The 20,030-nt window shown below is 39.0% G+C and overlaps 1 protein-coding gene across 1 annotated transcript in view; it reads left to right on the top strand.

The window, feature by feature from the left end:
• Positions 1 to 19,260, top strand: part of LOC126913251 (DNA polymerase zeta catalytic subunit-like) — a 54,398-nt gene extending 35,138 nt beyond the window's left edge. Inside the window, exons 2-6 of the mRNA XM_050709818.1 lie at positions 10,899 to 11,088; positions 14,485 to 14,559; positions 15,998 to 16,158; positions 18,999 to 19,095; positions 19,254 to 19,260. Coding sequence (XP_050565775.1) covers positions 10,899 to 11,088; positions 14,485 to 14,559; positions 15,998 to 16,158; positions 18,999 to 19,095; positions 19,254 to 19,260 — 530 coding nt within the window. The remainder of the gene's footprint in view (positions 1 to 10,898; positions 11,089 to 14,484; positions 14,560 to 15,997; positions 16,159 to 18,998; positions 19,096 to 19,253) is intronic.
• Positions 19,261 to 20,030: the final 770 nt, after the last annotated feature.

Below are 20,030 nucleotides of genomic sequence, written 5' to 3'. Positions count from 1 at the left end.
TGAGTAAAAGTTTAAAGCAGATATTTTCAACTGTAAATATGGAAATCTTCTGGTGAAACTGTAGATTACTCAGTAGCAGGTATAAGTCAACTAACACAAGGACTTGTTTTACTTGGTTACCTTTTTCAAACCTTCTGAAATAGTTTTTAGGCTTCTGAGGTCGACAGCCAGAAAATTAAGTTAATTTATTGTCCGTTAAAATTGATTCAGGTAATGAGAAACAAACTCAGACATAAACCAACACCTTTCTTCCCCCTTTTCCCAGGCTCAGCTTCATCCATCACACCAGAGTCCCCAAACCACCCCACCCCGTCCTGTAAGCCACACATGGAGGATGACGGGGGGAGGTTGCAGCCAGTGTGTGTTGGTTGCTCTCTGCCACTCCATCCTTCTGTCCTGCTTCATCTCCGCCACTCCTTCACGGCCCCTCTCTGCCCCTGCTCCACATGGGGTCCCTCCCAGGGGATGCCGTCCTTCCCGAACTGAGCCTGCGGGGGCTGCCCACAGGCAGCAGCTCTCCAAGAACTGCTCCCACACGGCTCCGTACCACGGGGTCCATCCCCCAGGAGCAAACTGCTCCAGCGCGGGTCCCCCACGGGCGGCAGCTCCCCCCAGACCCCCTGCTCCTGCGTGGGCTCCTCTCCACGGGCTGCAGCTCCGGCCCGGGGCCTGCTCCTGCGGGGGCTCTCCATGGGCCGCAGCCTCCTCCAGGCCACATCCACCTGCTCCAGCGGGGGCTCCTCCACGGGCTGCAGCGTGGAGATCTGCTCCATGTGGGACCCATGGGCTGCAGGGGGACAGCCTGCTCCACCAGGGGCCTCTCCACAGGCCGCAGGGGAACTGCTGCTGCGTGCCTGGAGCACCTCCTGCCCTCCTGCTGCACTGACCTTGGGGGCTGCAGGGCTGGGTCTCACTCCTTGCGCTCCCAGCTGCTGTTGTGCAGCAGGTTTTCTTCTTCTTTCTTCAATCTGCTCTCCCAGAGGCCCACCCAGCATTGCTCCCTGACTTGGCTCTGGCCAGCAGCAGGTCCCTTTTGGAGCCGGCTGGAGCTGGCTCTGATCTGACATGGGGCTGCTGCTGGTCTCTGCTCACGGAGGCCACCCCTGCAGTCCCGTTGCTACCAAGCCCTTGTCATGTAAACCTGATAGATAAGAGCAGTGGTTGTTTTTGTGGAGCATGTTATCTAGCTTTCAGCCAGAGGAATAGGCTGAGATGAGTCATTTACCTGCAAGCCAGAAGTCTTAATGCAAATGCAAAGAAAAAAAGGCAAAAAAGTCCAAGAGGTATTCATGGAGTTAGTTAGTCCTGTTTGAAGAATAGGACAAGAGAAAGTAAACAGAATATGGTGTCATTTATTTGTTAACATAAACAAATCTGACTTGTGAGAGTGTTTATACTCTACAGTGTATCACTTCTCTGGGATTACACCAGCATGGTGGTATTCATGAATTTATAAATATTCAACATTTCTGAAAAGTGTCTGTGGAAAGGTAATGCTGATGAAAACACTGTTAACCTTATCACAATTAATGTCAGGTTTTTTTGCCTACAATTTAGAGTAATAAATGGTCTTTGGCAATATCTTACGGTGTTTTTTCTAACTTACTATCTAGCTGACAGAAGAGTACGTGTTTTCTTCTGGTTGAACAAAAATGTTTCAGCTGGTTTTGTCTGATGCAGGGAAGACGAGAGTCGTGATTGGAATGATGCGCGCACTTTACAGTACTTGTACAAATCTGTACATACACATGAGCCTCATATAGAGATCGAAGTTCAACTTCAGTTAACAACAAACGAAACTTGTTCTCCTTTGGATATATATGCACCAATATCCATTTATATGCGCTTTGTTTTACTCTCATCAAGAAAGACTTATGGCTAAGAGAACTCTGTGTAGCAGTAATGGTTTTTAATGAAAGCTAGTTGAAAGAAATAGGAAGAAAGAGGCTGTGTGGCTACTCTGCTTCCCGTTTTTATTGCTGACTTATTTTTCCATCTTTTACGGGATGCAGTAAAGCACACACACCACTAGCTTATCTGGCAGTAGGAGTAGGAAATATTTTATTTTATATTCAGCTGTGCTTTGGTCAGTGTGATCTAATACAGCCTGCCTCTCTGCTGTAGTCATAGGGTTACTTTTTCATAGTGGAATAATAGTTTGGCCTCTGTTGCCAGCCTGTACATGGCAAGAGCCTAGTATGACAGTTAGGATCTACAGCTAGGACCAGCTGCATTTTCCACCTTCATGAGGTCATTTTAGCTGGCATCCTATCCAGTGATTTTTGACACTCATCCTAAAAATATTACTGATATTGTCCAGCTGCTTACATGAGCTATCTGTCAGTAGAGGAAGCAAGAATAACATTTTGTATGGCTCATTTTGTAGATGGGTACTTGATACACAAATACCAAACCTAGTCTTGTATGTCCACTTGTTTGTACTAAGAAAAGAAGAAAATACTGTTGCTGTTTCCTCCTAATTCAGAAATCATCAAACTTACGAAGAGTGGTTTGTACATAGCTCACCCTTGATCTTTGAGGTGCTTAAATTACTCTGTCTCCTTCATTTCAGGAGACTAATAGTACTTTAAACAATCTTCCTCACTTCTGGACTTTCCTGATTCTGGTTTGGCTGCTTGACAGTAAATTTCCTGAGTTAGATTTTTCCTAGAATCTCCAATATGTATTCTTTTCCTTGATGAGAACTGTAGGTAATCGTTGTTCCTGTCTGACGGTGTGCCTTTACATCCTGTAAATGGCTAGGTTTATCAGTAGTACTTCTGAAACTGGAGACCAGATTATTTTCTAATGTCACACCAGGAGTTCAGAAAAGGTCATAATCAATTCAAGGTAGGAGCAGGTAGTTTTATGGAAATCATCAGAACAACCTCACTGAGTTGGCATATTAATGTTTCAGTTTCTGTGCTTTTCCTTGGGTTTATTTGTTGCTTATGTGAAAAAGGAATCTTGGAGTCTGTGTTACATATTTCCATATCGGGGGGGGGGGGGGGGGGGGGGGGGGGGGACTGTTAAAAATCCTCAGTAAGGTGAAGATAGTAGCCTTGCTTTGGCAGCTTACAATTGATAATTTCCGTCAACACCAATGCCCAGTGTGTACACAAGGGAGAGCAGCCACAAAGATCATTTCTTTTGTAAATACCTCGCAGTTCAAAGTGTCTAATGGCCTTCAGTTCTGTGTGATGATTGTGCGACTTTCCAGACTGGAGAAAACAGGATTTGGTGAACCAAGTTGTCTCTTACGTTTCGTGTTTCAAATGACTGACACAACTTGTATCTGATGAGAAGAAGAAAGCTTGCCTGTAAGCACATTAGTTGAGTAGATATCATTTGGAGATGTGACAACTGAAGTGTATACTTAGGCACTCAGTTAAATCAGTGTTTCAAAGGTAATTTTGTTTGGTGTTACCTGGGCTATTGTCTTTGGACCTCTGAGCAGTAGAAACAGTCCAGGGTTCTCAGACCTTTGGGCCTTGAAACTTGAAGAATTTCAGAGGAATTGGTCATTTGAAAGATAATGGATTCAAGGAAGCATTTGTTTCAGTTTTGGTGACGTAAAAGTGTTAAAGAAAGCTGGGTACAATTTCAGAGTTCCTTAGTGTGACATCAGAAAGGATGCAGGGGACCTGCTACTCTAAGAATACGTTCAGTGGTGAGATTCTAGGTGTACAAGTTGCTTGTGCCAGTTTGCTTTCTTTTCATGAAGGCTTGCTGAGACAGACATGGCAATGTCCTCAATAGGATACTGCTGCTCGTGTGAACACTTCATCCTGTTTTTCTAGCTGTTACACACTCCGAGAAGCCAACTTTCTGCCTTAGTGTTCTTTTTGTATATTTATCCCTGTAACAGATCCTTCAGATATGAAAGTAATGTTACAGCTGTTTCACGAGAAAGTGCATCATCTGTGGTAAGCAATTTGCCCAGGGCCACACATGAAGTCTCCCTAGGTGGTAATTGAACTCTTCTCTTTGCTTTTAGGCTAGGCATTACTTCAATATGCATCTAGCAACACGGTTTACTAATTTTAAATTACAAATGGAAAACCCAGTCCTTCTCCCTCTCTAAGGATCTCTGCATCAAGGGTGAGGAATAATCGAGCTGTAATGAATCACAGGCCCTCATCTTCCTAATGGATAAACTTTATTTTTTTTTTTTCTCTTTTCATGAGGGTAGAGGTGTTGCATGTTAGAGGAAACAGTTACTGACTGATGAATTATAAACAGTGGCAAGTCTCTAGCCAAACACTCCGTTTGGATTCAAACAAATTTAATTAAACTATTTTTCTATCCCTTTTACAAATGTTACTGAAATAAGTGTTTTCATATGTGCCAGAGAAAAACTGAAAGCTTTGACACAAGTGTGTAATATTATATATGAAATACGGTCTTTGGGCTCTGTTCTTGATTTTGTTTTGAGGTTATCTTGCTGATGCAAGATCTTTTTCTATTATTGTTTCTCCAGTATCCAGTATTTAAGACTACAATGCGTGTACTCCTCCCTTTCTTCTCACCCTCTTGGAAAAAAGATGGCTTGATTTAGGACTCTGGGAAATGTTGAGTTTTCACTTAGTCACGGAAGAGATTATATAAGTGTAATATACTACTGAAGGACACTTTGACATTCAGAGATGAAACTCTTATGTTTTTAATGATGTGGCAGACATTGTAAGAGAGAAGGACCTTCCTGAGTTATGCTAGTGAAGGGATTTGACTTCATCAAAGTATTACCCTTGTTTCTGAATTCATGTATGTGATTTATTTGCTTTCTGTGTGAATTAAAGAGTGATGGCTGTCATTTAGTAGGTTGTATTAGCAGTATAAGGTAATTGAGTCCTATCCATTTTTAGTAGCTCAGTATTGAGTAGTATTCAGTGATCAGTGTCTTGACAAACTCACTGCAGTGAGTGAGATGGTTTAAAGTGTCATCTGACTTGTGCAGGGGGTGCTCACACTGCTACTAGCTAGCAGTTGGGGTAGAATAAGTTGTACTACTCTAATATTTTTACCATTTGTTGTTCTAGTATTTGTGTCATTTGCAAATTTTGATTTTTAGATTATTTTTTCTTCTGACAAAATTGTTAATTCTCTCACTCCCAGTAGTCATTATCACTTACAGGGTTGGTGGTTTGTGGTTCTTTTGAAAACTTTAAATTTAGGTAGTTAAACAGTTACTTGAAAATACCTGTTCATCTTTTAAAGATGCCAATGTCACATCTTCTGATTTCTGTTGAGTTTGCTTTACTATTACTGGTAAAGGAAGAGAATCCCTTATGCGTGCCTAGCCTTTCTGTGACACACACTTGATGCATTCACATGCATTCTTCCACTAATACAATCCATGCTTAATTAGTCCTGCCACTGTACAAAACTGCATTTAAAGTTCTTTTAATAGATTGCAAATGCATAAAAAGCCCTTTGTCTTCCATATTTTACATCATTTTCTTAATCTCCAGCCAGAATTTTCCTAAAATCTTGGGATTTTGCCATGTAGTTAAGTGCTGCTGCCTTCTCATTTTTGCTCCCATCCTGTTGCATTGTATGGTGGTGTGGGAAAAATGTGTCATGGTTCAATAATTAAAGTAGCAGTTCTAGGGAGAGTTTCAACAAAACAATGCTCATTTACATATAGGAATGGATTTTGTGCACTTGTTCCCTATGGCTCTTGCTTAGCTTCTTATAACGGGGGTATCTTGTTCTGCAGCAGAAACACCACAGCAAAATATGGTTGCTTGTAGACCATCATTGAACTTTTCTCTAATGTTATGTTTATCTAGACTTAGTTTTTTTTCCTAAATATGAAATGCGATGATATCTGTCATCTGTTCAGCTTGGAGAAGAGACTCGGGGAGACCTTATTGCAGCCTTTCAGTACTTAAGGGGGGAAAGATGGTGAAAGACTTCCACTGAGTCCTGTAGTGGTAGGACAAGGGGCAATGGTTTCATATTGAAAGAGGCTAGATTTAGATTAGATATTGTAAAGAAATCTTTTTACCACAAGGGGTGGTGAGGCACTGGCAGAGGTTGCCCAGAGAAGCTGTGGATGCCCCATCCTTAGAAGCGTTCAAATCCAGGCTAGATGGGGCTTTGGGCAGCCTGATGTAATGGGAGGTGTCCCTGCTTCTGTCAGGGGTCTTGGACTTTGGACTAGATGATCTTTAAAGGTCCCTTCCAACCCAAACCAGTCATATTTCCATAATATTTTTCATGGTTTTCATTTGTGCTGAAATTTGTCCAATTCAGTCTTAGCTCAAAGATATTTTTAGAAGTTCAAAGCAAAATAAATTTTATTTTCAAATGGAGGATAAGCACTTCTGAGGATGCTGGAATAATGATCCTCAGGTTCTGTAGCTTGCTGTACTGGGAAATGAAGTGTACTTAAGTTTGAGCTGGGGGTTGGACCAGATTATCTCCGGAGGTCCCTTCCAACCTCAATCGTTCTGTGATTCTGTATAGACTGCATCTCAGTTTCATCCGTGCCCCATCATCCCGTGTGGCTGAGCCTTCTGGTGATCAGAAGAAATCAGTTCCCGAGTAGAAGTCTAGTTGCTTTGCATTCCTTTATGCTCCTGGTTTCATTTCTCTTCTAATCGTATCGAAGATTTCTGTCTCAGGCTTACAGCTTTTTCTTCTTCTATTTTAAATGATACTGTAGAGCAAGGATTATGTTTGGTATGTGTTCCTAATTGTAATGCATATAGCAACCAGCTTCAAAAATTAGCAGGCTTGATTTCTTAATCCCTGTCTCATGGGTTTCAAGCGTACAAAATGCTATGTTTGGCTTTAATGCTTCAGCAACATTTATGCCACTTGCTTTGGTAAGTATGGGTTTAGGGCTCTGTCTAAAAGAATGCTAAGGCTCACTTTCTTTACTGTCTAAAAAACTAAATATTTTTGACGTATCGATTCATTGTTGTTCTGGCTATTCACCTTTATCGACGTTTAGTTTCCAGTTCCTTCTTTTCTTGGAATACAGCCAATTTGCTAGTTGGGTATCTCGTAACATCTCAAGGTTTTGTGTATTGCTTCTTTTCTGTGCTATAGCAGCACTTCTCATGTTCATTCATTCACTGCTTCGTTCAGTGCCTGAAAAAGACCTGTGAGTAAGCCGCAGCTTTGCTTCCCAACTTGAGCCCCTTCGAGTCACGTGCTGGAGTAGCTCGCTCTGTGACTTGCAGGTAGCTCAACCAGTGCAGGCCCTGTTCCTTAGCAGAGCTTGGGCTAGAGAATTTGTTTGGGCAGCAGCCACAAGCAGACTGATAGCCCATTATCACCACGTATTTGCGTAGATGTTGCATTAATTTATTAACGAAGACATCATATGTACTGCTCGTGTAGAGAATGGTTGTGATGTACATGCACAGCAGGTCCACAGTGAGGCTGTAGCATGAAACCTGTTTCTTGCAGAGAGAGGTTCTTGCAGACAGGAGAGGCCTGTCTGGTCTGAAAACTCTGGGAATCCCTCTGCATGGCTTCAGGTTTGCCTCAGGAAGCTGAGGGGAGCGGCCCTGCGACCTGGATGGCTCTTCCCCAGAACGCGCTGTAGAGCACTGCTTCCATTGATTCGGCAGATGCAAAGGAACTGATGAATAGATGTAAAAATAACATCTGCAGGGCCCTGTAGGTGGTCGCTGTTGTTCCAGTGGTACAAATTTGCTTCTGTCTATATCTCTGAAGAGAAAGAGAAACATGAGATTGACGTGTTTAAAGCATAAAACCTCTTAACCTTATCCCAGGCCAAGTTTTTAATTTATGTTAATTGGTAAGTCTGTGTGGTCTGAGATCCTCAGTGGGTAGATTTGTTTTCTTCTTGTGGCTCCGTTGGAAGGGATCCACTCAAATCTGTAGCAGCATAGTGCAAACCATGGCCACTGCTCCTGGGGTCCAGCCTCAGACCCAACACCACAACCTTTGGTGCAATTTGGGGCTTTTACTTCAAGGACAGGAACAAATGACTCTGTGCTTACATCAGTAGGGTAAGACTCGTAGTAATGCAGATTGTAAATAAAAATAGAAGTATAACGAAATGCCATGACAAATGAGTTAATGCTGACAAGGATCAAAGTGAGGAACCATATAAACCCATGTAACTTGACAGCTGCTAGCCTGCTTGCTTTCTTGGCAGAATCAAAAACGAGGAGTGACTCAGTGTGTGTGTTTTAGAAGATTTCCCTGGACTTAGATGGCATTTTGATTCTTTGGTCAACCGAAAGCTATAGTGTTTTCCATGGTGTTGGTTGTTTTGTTGTTTTTTTTTTGTGCACAGGAAGGGAGTACAGGGCAAGGGCACAGAAGGGAATAGAAGGAAGCTTCCTCTGTACATGTTCTTTTTTATTTAGCAATAAAGTAGTGTTTCAGTTCAGCAAAAACTGTTCAATGTGTGCAATTGAAATGGATATATATTTTTAATTCAATTAACTTGACTAACCGGATGCTAGCTATAAAAGCTTTATTAATTGTTCTCCATAACTTGAAAGGAACCTGAATTTAAATAATAAGTTCAGACCATCTCCCTGTTTTATTTAGTGCTTTGTAATTTTGTTTTGTGGGGGAACACGATTTGATTATAATTCAGAATAGTTTGGCAACCATTAAAGCAAAGGTATTTAAGCATTATCAGGAAGAGCAAGAGTTCATAGCTACTTCTGGAACACAGACCCAAGTGAAGAACTGATTTGGCTTGACAAGTTAAAGGTAACAAAAGTGGGAATTTTTAACATTCACAGGGGGATAGACCTGTATATCTGCCAGAAGTTCTTATTCTGTAGCTCCAATATCAAGTATAGTTCGGGGCGGGTTGGTTTGTTCATTTTTTTAATGCCTCAGTAAGCATTCGCAGAAACATATATGAAAAAAAAAATTGAATTTTTCCCTGAATGTCATCCTTGCATATGTTTAAAAAAAAAAAAAAAAAAGGAAAGGAAAGGGAAAGGGAAAAAAAAGGAACTGCAGAGGTTTAGACCACTGCTATTTTTAACATGGGGGTTAAAAACCCTTTATTTCAGTCAGTCTTAAGTACAGCCATGGGGAAACGCACATCTGTTGGTGACTTCGTACAGAGAATTAATTGTCTGCCATCGCTGCACAGATCAATACTGTCTCAGTTCACATGCTGCTAATAAATGACTTTTCCCACAAAAAGGTGGCAGAGGTTTTCCTGCCATAAAAAGCTGCTGATTCTGTCCCTCGTTTTGCCATTCAAAAAATTCTAGTTCATATTGTTTAGTTTCTTTAGTTAGTTTGGTTTCTTTAATGTGGGCAGATTTCGTCATACATGACCTTGACGTTACGAATGTGCATTGTGTACTTGGGTTGTATTTAAACATCGCTGAAGAGACTTGATGGGCTTGATTTCCAGGAAGTAAAAAGAAAAAAATCACGGTGGAGAACGGTCCCATGTGCTAGCATCCTCTGAGCCATTTCTTTCACTTCTGGACATTACATGAGAGACTGATAAATCTTTGAAGAAAGAACGGTGTATCTGAAACCCAGTTTGGTAGGGGTGTTTTGTTTTGTTTTTTGTTTTGTTTTTAAACTGTGCTGCTTATGGTATTTGGAGGTATGGGTTTCACAGGTGTAAGAATTGACAGACATCCTGACCTTGGAAGCCTGTTCTGCTTGCTCATTAGAGGACTTAGAGCTCTCTTTACTGGGTGGCCCGTGGTGCACCCATGCAGATGCAAGATGAGTGAGTGTTAAGTAGTACAGGCAAGGTCCCTCTGCTGAGAAATAATCTCAGTTTGGAAGAATAAACTTGTGGAAGTCTGTTCATTGGAGTTGTGGACCAGTGAGGCTGTGCTGCCTCCCTGTAGTGTTATCTTGTGATTGATGAAAGCGCTGCCTGTAGGCACTGTTTGGCTGCCTTCACGCAGAGTGCCTATCCAAGCAGAATACAAAATGCTATTCTTTGCCTGTCATTGCAGTGGGATGGGGGATAATGAATGTGTGCTTACGGTAGTTTTCTGCGAACCTTTTTCACTGACCAGTGAGAAGTCATGAGGACTTTTGCGGGCTAGGAGGGTGGTGATGTGGAATTTGTTAGCTTCAGGAGTGAATACATGCTCTGGTGTCTTATGGTGAGGAAAGAAAAGAACATGCGTTACAGCTGAGACTAGCCAAAAAATAAAAATAAAATGGTCATGCTTGGGATATCCCAATCCATGTCGCTGTCCTTACCTTGTCCAAAACAGAAGCTTGAGCTGTGGTCTAGTCTAGCACAAAGGTTTTCATGGTGTGTTTTTTTATTCTGCTGTTATTGCAAACTCATGAAAGCTGATGCTGAGAAGTAAGCATGTTGGTAGAAGTTTAGAGACCTGCACTGACAGTGGAGACCTCACAGAGATTCACATACTGAAAAAGTTGAAAATCACTGTTTTTTGTTTTTTTTTTTAATATGTCCTAATTTATGCCTTAATGGCTAGAACATTGAATGTCCAGAGCATCCACCAGGTCATTCTTTTTTAATTTCTTGGAAGTTATATGCTCCTCCCAGTGAGGAATGGGAAGAATTTTGATATCGCAAAATTTTTACAAGGGCTGGGAAACCATTAACCATCCAACACTAATTAACTATGCAAAATTATTCTCAGAATGGTGTTGTCTTATTACTACAAATAAAACCATTAGGATCATGCTTATATAATAGCAGAATTTGCCACTGTGTATGTCATCTAACCACATCTGATTCTTATTGCTTTAATCAATGAATCAAATGTGAGAACTGCTCTAGATTGGCACCTTTGTATGAATTAGACCTTAACTTGTTTCAATTTACCCTGACAGTAGAACCTGAAAATATCCTGGAAAATTTTCAAATTCAGGGACTACTTAAAAGAAATAATGATGTAGTCATTCAAAAATAAATGTTTACCTTCTCTTTTTAGGTCAAAAGACTTGTCTCCACTTACATGGTATCTTTCCTTACCTCTACGTACCATATGATGGTTTTGGACAGCATCCAGAACACTATCTCCGCAAAGTGGCATTCAGCATTGACAGAGCACTTAATGTGGCTTTAGGCAATCCGTCTTCTACTGTTCAACATGTTTTCAAAGTGTCATTAGTATCCGGAATGTAAGTATGACCTGCTACGGTTCTTTCTGTTATTTGTTTTGAAATGCTTTTTGCAGTTCGATTTAGAAACACTTAACGTGGACTTGGGTGACTGTGGTGCTCTTCCTTTTTCTTTTTTTCTTTTTTTCTTTTTCTCTTTTTTTCTTTTCCCCTCAATGTGTGATTTCCTACAGGCCCGGACAACTAAAAAACTTTTCTCACTTGCTTTGATCTAACATAATCAACAGTTACGCTTGACACAAATGGTTGGCACAACATTTTTTCCTAAACTTGGATCCTACTGCCCATCATGTTTCCAAATCTGTTCCTTTGACTTTTTTCTGTTTCTGCTATTACAGCAGTACTTTCCAGCCAGCATTTGCTACATGTCTGGGTTATTCTAGGTTCCCTGTGACCAAGCATGTCTTGCAGGAGTCTGCCTCCAGGTCTTCTTTTTTTGATCATCTAAGATGGCCCCTCTAAGTCTACCGCAGAGACTGTCAGGTCATGCGTATCCATCTGATTCTCCAAGCAGCACAGACCATGAAGATGAGGCTCTCACTTATCTGTCAAGCTGACTGCTCTGTTTTTATTTAGTGTAGCTTTCTACTGCTGCTGAAACTATGTATTATTACTGAATGTTAACATTTTAAGGATTCTCTTGATCAATTTTTATTTGACTTGCATAACCAAGGACTGAAAAATATGTCAAATCATGGTGAATAATAGGAAGCTGTCCTGGAGGAAAACAGTTAATCTGTATATGCATTGAATTTTTCATCTGCAAAACAATGTAAATGCTAACTTTCAGTACTGTGCAGCACTACCTTTTACTTTTCTTGTTCCACGCTCTGTTGAAAGATATCCTTTCTAACAATTAGTTTCAGGAAGATAATCTTTCTGTTCCCAGCTAGCTGTAGTGCTGTCTTCTAGATATTGCTAGCAAAGTGGCTGCAATACCTTTTTTTATTAATATTTTTAATCAGAACTTTGTTTTTGCAATAGCAGGAAAGCTAACCCACCGTATCTTTTATTTTTGTTATTTCTTTGAGAGCTATGTGAACATTGGCATAGCTGTTCATGTTTAACCCAGGCAGATTAAAATGTTGAAGGCAATCTTTCTTCCTCAAATCAGTGAGAAGGCAGCAGACACAGAGTAGGAGAACCTGCCTCTGTCACCTCTCTTGCCTTAGAGCTTCAAGTCATTATTGAAGGTGAGATACTCACTGCCTCAAAGAAGCATTGGAAAGACTGTTTCAAGTATTTTCTTTACTTGCATAAGAGGCTGATGCCATACACCTAGCAGAAATTGCAACACACTTTCATCTTTTAGCTGGGTAGATAGACATGCTTATGTAGTGACAGAAATCTGTTCCCTTTCTTCTGTTCTGACTGGAGCCGTGGATGTTAGAGTGTCTCCGTGGTGAGAAACCTGTATTTTTCTTTAAATCTTGGAGATTATCTTACCTGTTCCTTTCTGTATTAGTAGGAAAATTGTTATGTAATAAGGGTGTTTGTTAAACCTTTGCAGGTTTAACATGGGATTGTTGTCGTGTTAACTTCCAAACATAGCAGAAGTCCAGGAATAAACAAGAGGTTAAAATACGCTGTCCTTTTGCATCGTGTAGTTAAAGTAGGTGTTCATATCTAACCTTGAAGGGGTCATAAATCTTACTTTCCCTGTTGTGCCAGGTCAGTATAAGTATGGATCATTTGCCACGCAAGTGCTGACTTTTTTAAAACCGGCTTTTAATTTACCTGCCTGCAGCATATTGAGGCATTATAACTCAATGTGTATAAACTGCCATTAAGTTTCCTACTATTTCTGTAAGAGATTGCTTCGTTATATAAGTTCTCATTTTCTCCTTTTCAGCACAACAGCTCTAAGTTTGTTGTTACAACTTAGCTCAGCTTTAATAGCACAAAGATCTTTTGAAACAGTTCAGTATAAATGTGTGCAAACATAATCGTGTTAAGGACAGCAGTATTAGTGCTGTGGTTGTACAGTTCTGTTGAGTTTGCATTTCATTTAGGACTGAAAACCTTCCTACTACCTCATTTTTTAGACTTAGCAAGTAAGCATCAAAGCTGCACTTTCTAATAATATTCTTGACTAAGAGATTTTATTTTATTTTGGAGAGCTAACATTTAAATGTATGTATTCACGAACTTCTGTTGACTTCAGTCACGATTACTGCAAACTGTAGGCTTCTTGCATTTACCCAATGTGTTGAATTATGGCCTGTTTCCTTAACATGCTGTATTACAAGCATGTTAGATTAGATTAGCATTCTTGATGCTGAAAAGTCAGTAATTCAGTCAAGTAATACCAGAATTAATATTGCCTGTGCAACCTCAGCTTAATCTTGACATATTCATTATGACATGTATTCTTTAATTGCATTCTCAAATCCTATTTTCTTCAGGATTCATGCCTCATTTAGTGCACGAGATGACTAGTAATCACTGGAAAGGGGCAGCTATTCATTCTCTTAAGCTGCTCTCATTGTTCGGTTATTTACATTACACAGCCGATATTTATTCGTTTACACCTGATCTGCGGAATTAATGTTCTCAAGGACTTTGTTAAAACATTTATCAGAAGAGTTGAACACTGTTTTGAGGCAGTCCAGCACTAATAAATGCAGTGAAAGTACTATTATGATATGACATCAGTATGTTTACATGGGGGGAAGGTAAGAAACAATGCTAAGCCAGAAGTGCTTAAGTGAATTTTTGTTAGATATTCTGACATGCATAGAACCTATTGTTTTTATCTTTAACATTATATAGTAATGTAGTGTTCTCTTTAGCATCAGCTGCAGCTTTGAGTACTTGGCATTTCACCAAATAAAGTGGAAACTGTTTTAAATTAGTCCTTCAGAAAAGGAGTGGCAACATTGAAAAAAACACTACCTACCTGTCATTTTGTAATCTTGCCATCTCTGGCAAACTTGTGACCCATGGTAAGAGCTTCCACCTACCTGCATTAGACTGAAATTTCTACTGCAGAGTGTGCAGCGTTGCCCTGTCTTACCCCAGCCTCTGCATTCTTTTTTTCCATTCTTGCTTTGCCTTCCTCCCCAAATTCACATGTGCGTGCTGCACATCTGACCCCAGAGTCAACATCTTTTATGAAATGTCTGTTCAGAATGTGTGTTGTGTTTTTAATAGTGTGTAAAGATAATGGGTTAAGATTCTGTTCTGAAATTGAATGACATTGTATTATTAAGTAATACATTTGGATTATAATGATTTTTGGCCCAGTGCGTGGGAGTTTTCAGTCTCCTGGATATGCAGTTCATCTATGTGTTTTTTTTCCCCCTCTGGATTTTAATACGCTTCATGGTAAATTGCAGCAGAATAAATGCCACTGTATAACTGGCTAGCCTCTTGCTTTTACTTCTTCCTCTCCAGGCCTTTTTATGGTTACCATGAAAAGGAGAGACAGTTCATGAAGATCTATCTTTACAATCCTGCAATGGTTAAAAGGTAAGGATATGGTGGTGTGAAGTTCTAGCTTGTATCTTGAATAGAAAAAGTAATATTTGGAGCAAGACTCAACAACATTTTAACAAGAGAAGTATTGTTCAAGTTTTTCAAAACAGTGAGAAAATTACTAATTTTAAGCACATCAATAATCTTTTTAAAGGAGTAACACGTTAAGAAAGCAAGACCAAATTATACATGCCTAGTTATCTTGTCTTAATTGTAATTACTCTGCATTTGAACATACTTGCATCAGGTTTTTTTTCCTGTAACGCCTAAGGAAAACGATGTAGTTAGTACATGTAGTGCTCTTTCATATATTACGAAGTGGATTTTGGTAGTTCTTATGTTTTAGATTCTAGTACCCATTACTAAAATTAAAATATACTCAGAAGATTGGATAGTTTTTGTTATTAGACAGTTCCTGTATTTCTCAAGAGTAATATCCTATAAAATAAAAGCACTGTTGACCTCAGACTTCCTGAATTTGCTGCAACTACTGTGACAGTAATAAGTAAGGAGGAATGATTTCTCAAGCATTGATTGTCCAGTATTACCTATCATAACTTTTTTTTAAAGATCTAATACGTGATTGTAAGATGGGATTGCCTGTTTTTGTTCTAGGCTAGTAAAATTCCACATTATGTTAAATTTCCATCTTATTGTAATCTATGTGCATGTATGACTTGGTGACAGTTGTTTGGACCTTTTACTTTGAAACTTCTCATGTTTGAATTACTCTTACCCAAATAAGGACTGACACTTCACATAGTTTATTCTTTTAATCTTAGATAAAACTTTATTTTTTTGAATACAGTTTATTGCATTTAGAAATACTAAGTGCTAGTCTTTGATCTATAAATCTCATATTACTTAGGGATAAATGTATTGCACCAATACATAATTATGCAAATACCTGCAGTTGCTTTTTAATGTGCAGGTGTTTAAAACAGCAGATTTGTCATGCTTCTGGGAAGCTATTAAAATGCTACTTCTACGTAGACAGTTTGAAACTTTAAAAACATGCAGGACTTCATATATATACAAGGGAGAACTGGAGAGAAATTCAAAGATATTACTGGTTTGTAGGCATACAGCTGCCATAGTTGTTTTGTAAACAGATTTCCATGGACCACTGTAGCTTTGGACATGTTGCAAAAATAGTACATGGTATGATTTTTCTTTGGAGGTTTTGTTTTATTTTTTTGTTGGTTTGTTTTAAAGCTGGAGGATTTACAGCTCCTTTGTAATTTACACCCAGTGTTCATTACCAGGAGACATTTTTGTGGATCCATTATTGTGAAAACAAAGCTCTTAAGATTTACAACTAAAGCAAAATTTAAGAAGTTTACATACTTTATATTTTGGTAAAATCAGACATCAGCATTGTTGTACAGGAAACACAATTGTTGTTTTATGTTCTATTTGTTTTTAATTTTAGAGTATGTGAGCTTCTGCAAGGTGGAGCCATAATGAACAAATCTTACCAGCCTCATGAAGCCCATATTCCCTACCTCCTTCAACTCTTTATAGATTACAACTTATATGGAATGAATTTAATAAACCTGGCTGCTGTAAAATTCAGAAAGGCACGGAGGAAAAGTAAGGAGCTTTTTCTTAAGACTAAATAATTGTTCTGAAAGCTAAAAGCTAACATATCGAATAAAATGTCACTAGTTGTCGCATTCCTGCCATGGTTTGTGTCTGAATGGGTATCACATCTTGTTTCCTTATAATTTGTCTTCTGTGTCAAAACAAATTCCATGTGTAAAAATTCTGTTTTTGTATTTTTTTCCTTTTTGTGCCTGTGTATTGGGACTGGAGAAAAGACAATCTGAAATTAGATGCTATGTATCAAAAACCACATGTTCTGTCAGTAATGTCGCTTTGACCGTTTTCACAAGATGTTCATCACTCCTTTCAAGTTAGACATTTAAAACAAAAATTATCGTTTATAGTATTTGGTATTTGAATTTCTACAAAAGATGCATAGTAATTGTGTTTCTTTAATTTTACTGACATTTGTTTTTCATCCATATGCCAACTTCAATTCATTTTTTGCTGCAGTAGTGGCTTTACAAAATTTTAGCTAGATTATAATTAATGTTCCACTGTTTTTAATTGGAATGCTTCTGCTTGTACTAAGGTCATTTGCTCACTGTTGAAATTTGAGGTATAAATGTCTGAGCAATGGAGGTATTTTTCATTTTTTGTTTTAAAAATTAGCTTGGCATTTGGAATGTATACACTTGGATAAAACAAAAGATTGGTAAGAATATCCATAATTTTATCTAAATGCTTCAGTATAAAGGGGATGTAGCAGTAGGAAAAACATTATGTCTTTGGTACTTACATTTAGAAAAATAAATGTTGTTTTGTGAAATCATAATTGTTCTTACAGCTAAAGCAAGATTTTAAAAGAACAGTAAAGTACCTTTCTGTAAAAACAGGAAATGAATCATGCTGACTTTAATTCTTCCCATTATTCTTATGTATATATATCTAGACAGCAATAGATTACTCCGTGGAGTTTCATAACATCTAAAGAAAAATACTCTTTCCATACACAGCAGTAGGCCACACTTTTTTTGGTGGTGTCATAACTGTAGAAAATCAAAAGCTCAGCCACAGCATTTTCAGGACCTTCAGTCCTGAGGAAGTATAATCACTACCTGTCGTCTTCCAAACATCCAAGATTTTGGATGACATTCTGGAGACACATAATACAACTTATTAAATAGTTGCTCACATTGGTTTTCCATAGGCCTTCTTCCTTTCCCTTTCACATGATAGGTGATAGAGATGTAAGCTGTTTATATTCTCATTCATCGTTTATTTAAGAATGAGAGACCTAGGCCTTGAATAGGGAGGAGAGCATGGAAGAGTAGTAGCAGGGGCTGAAACCATCGGACCTTAACTTCTTACAGGGGAGAATCCAAGAGGATAAAAACAAGAAACAGACTACCTTGTCCTCGCTTGATCAGATAATAGAAGCAGTGCTCCTCACAGGATTAATATTGCTTTGAATGTCTCCACATCGTGCTTGTAGCCTGCCTCAGTTGGCTGTAGCCCCCAGGCAGAGGATTGCTATCTACTACCCCTAGCAGAGCGGCTGAGCAACAAAGGGGTTTGTCTCTGCTACAGCCTATAGGCAGTGCTGTTGAGAGGCCAGTCCTTGCACTGCAGACCTAAGAAGAGCCATCCCTTCCCAGCCCAGACCTGTCAGACTGGTGAAGAAGGCGTGGTCTCTGTTTATGACTGGCACGCTTACCTGCCTGCTTGATAATTTCTGTGTCTTGGGTGTGTACATTCATTTTAGTCAACTGTAGTTTGTGCCATGCAGGCCAGGCTGAACTGTGTGTCCTAGATGGCAATATAAGCCTTTACCTAAATACATGCAGCATATTTATTTTTCCTCCCTTGCAGACGATGATCTAAAAATCAGTTTGATGAGGAATAGAAACATCCATAATAAATCTGTTCCTAAATGTAAGTAGGCAGCATCAAAAGCCTGTTTCCAGTGCTATTTTTGTCACTTAGATGAGTAGACAGTTTTGAAGTCTGAGAGAGTTCAGCTGGTAAATTTGTAGTAACAGGAATACACAGATATAAGCTGATATGGCTGAGAAAATTCAAGGTTCAAGCAGGTCTTTTATGTTGAAGTGGGAGACTGAGTAATTTCTCAGGTTTTCTCCTCCAGTTTCCTCTCCAACCCCATTCCAGGGCTTTTTTCTTTCCTGTGCCACATCCTGTGTATATTGTCTTTCCTTCATCTGAAGAGCGAAGGTTCAGAAGGAGACCACAAGGGAGGTGGTAAATCTTCAAAGGGGACTTCTCCAGGATGACCTTGGAGCACACTTCCTTACACTGAAACCTCCAAGCGAGTGTTTTCTGTATTTGTAGGTCAGACAACGTCTGCCTTCATTGTAGTTTTCCACTTAACTTCTACCATGCCTCTACTTCTGGAATGTATTGTATTCTCTTTCAGCTCATGGATAAGAAAGAGGAAAAGCATGAAGCAGAATTTAGTGTTTACTTTGGCCTGTAATTTCCATTGGGATCTGACCTGAGGACCCAGACACTTGGGAATCCTGAATTTTACTTAAGACTAAGCAATGATATACTAACGTACTCAAAAAATAAAAGCTAGAATTTAGCTTAAGATATGAGCAGATGACAGCAAATTCAATTCTAATAAAGTTGGTGTATTGAGAAAACTTTTCTCTTCTTGTGTGTGTCCACATGCAATTAAGAAAGCCAAGTCATTTCAATGGTAGTGTAGTTATTCTGAAGCCAGTATCATGCAGTGCAGTTCATTCTTCAGAAGCATTTTGGCTGATAATATTAAATAATAGTTGAAATTATGTAATTATATTTGTAAAAAAATTAAAACATTACTGAAGCATACGTTAATTAATTTCTCATACTATTTTTCTTTTTAGGTGATATATCAGGTGCAAGTAAACATCATAGAATTCATTTTGCAGAAAATTCAAACAGCACATCTTTCATTGAATGGGATGAAGATGAAATACCAAGGTCAGTGTGCCTAATTTTTTTTAACATACACTGTATTTGCTCATTAGTAGCAACTTCTATGTACTACAGGGTTCCAGTCTCACATTTAAAGGAACCCTATATACAGGGTTTTATATGTTGGTTTTTGTTTTTGTTTTTTGTTTTTGTTTTTTAAAAAGGCACTAAGGTGACACAGATGATCATTATTTTGTTTCTTAGTATTTTGTCCATCTGAGACTTTGTATCCTTGGTAAATGGTGGGGAAAATCTAACTGGGAGTTAACAATAACAATATATAAGGCAGATTCAGTTTTCTGTTTCTTAGAAAATATGTTTCTAGCTAACGACTTCTGATGAAAAGCTAAATCAGTTTAAAAGTTACGGCGAATACTTACGCATCAGTTCACAGATTCTGTTTTTGTAATCACCCTTAACTAAGATGAATAGTGTACTGCCACTGTTGTAATTTGTCCATTTCAGATAGTAGCTATGTAAGAATCTCCGCTTAGAATTCTCACGCGTGTCTGCCATGCTCTTAATTTTTTCTAGACGTTTGGTAGTCTACAGCTTTTAACGGCTTTGCTTCTGTAAGAAAAAGCATGTATTTGTTTTTTACAGTTGAGAGAGAGGGAGGGATGGAGGGAGGGAAACAGCCAGTATCTGCTGCAACCCAAATTTGTGTAGTTTACCCGTAACAAGTCCATTTTTAAGCTACTTTTTAATGTTTGACATGTCCTTTTAAATACTCTGTCATCTAGTAGTCTTAGTCTTTGGGTAGTTCCTGTCATTCTTCCCTGAGCAGCTTATCAGGTTCAGCTGGGATCATTCACTTCCACAGAAGAAAGCAAGTCCTTTAAACCAGATTTCTTATCTTTCTAGTGTGTTAAAAACTTGAGCTTGTGCAATGTAGTGTCCGTTTCTATGATACTGCTACTCCTACTTTAAGGAGATTTTGA

Source organism: Cygnus atratus, chromosome 3 (assembly GCF_013377495.2).
Source record: "Cygnus atratus isolate AKBS03 ecotype Queensland, Australia chromosome 3, CAtr_DNAZoo_HiC_assembly, whole genome shotgun sequence".
Taxonomy (NCBI): Eukaryota; Metazoa; Chordata; class Aves; order Anseriformes; family Anatidae; genus Cygnus; species Cygnus atratus.
The sequence above is the reverse complement of the archived record's forward strand: the minus strand, read 5'-3'. Positions and strand labels throughout refer to the sequence as shown.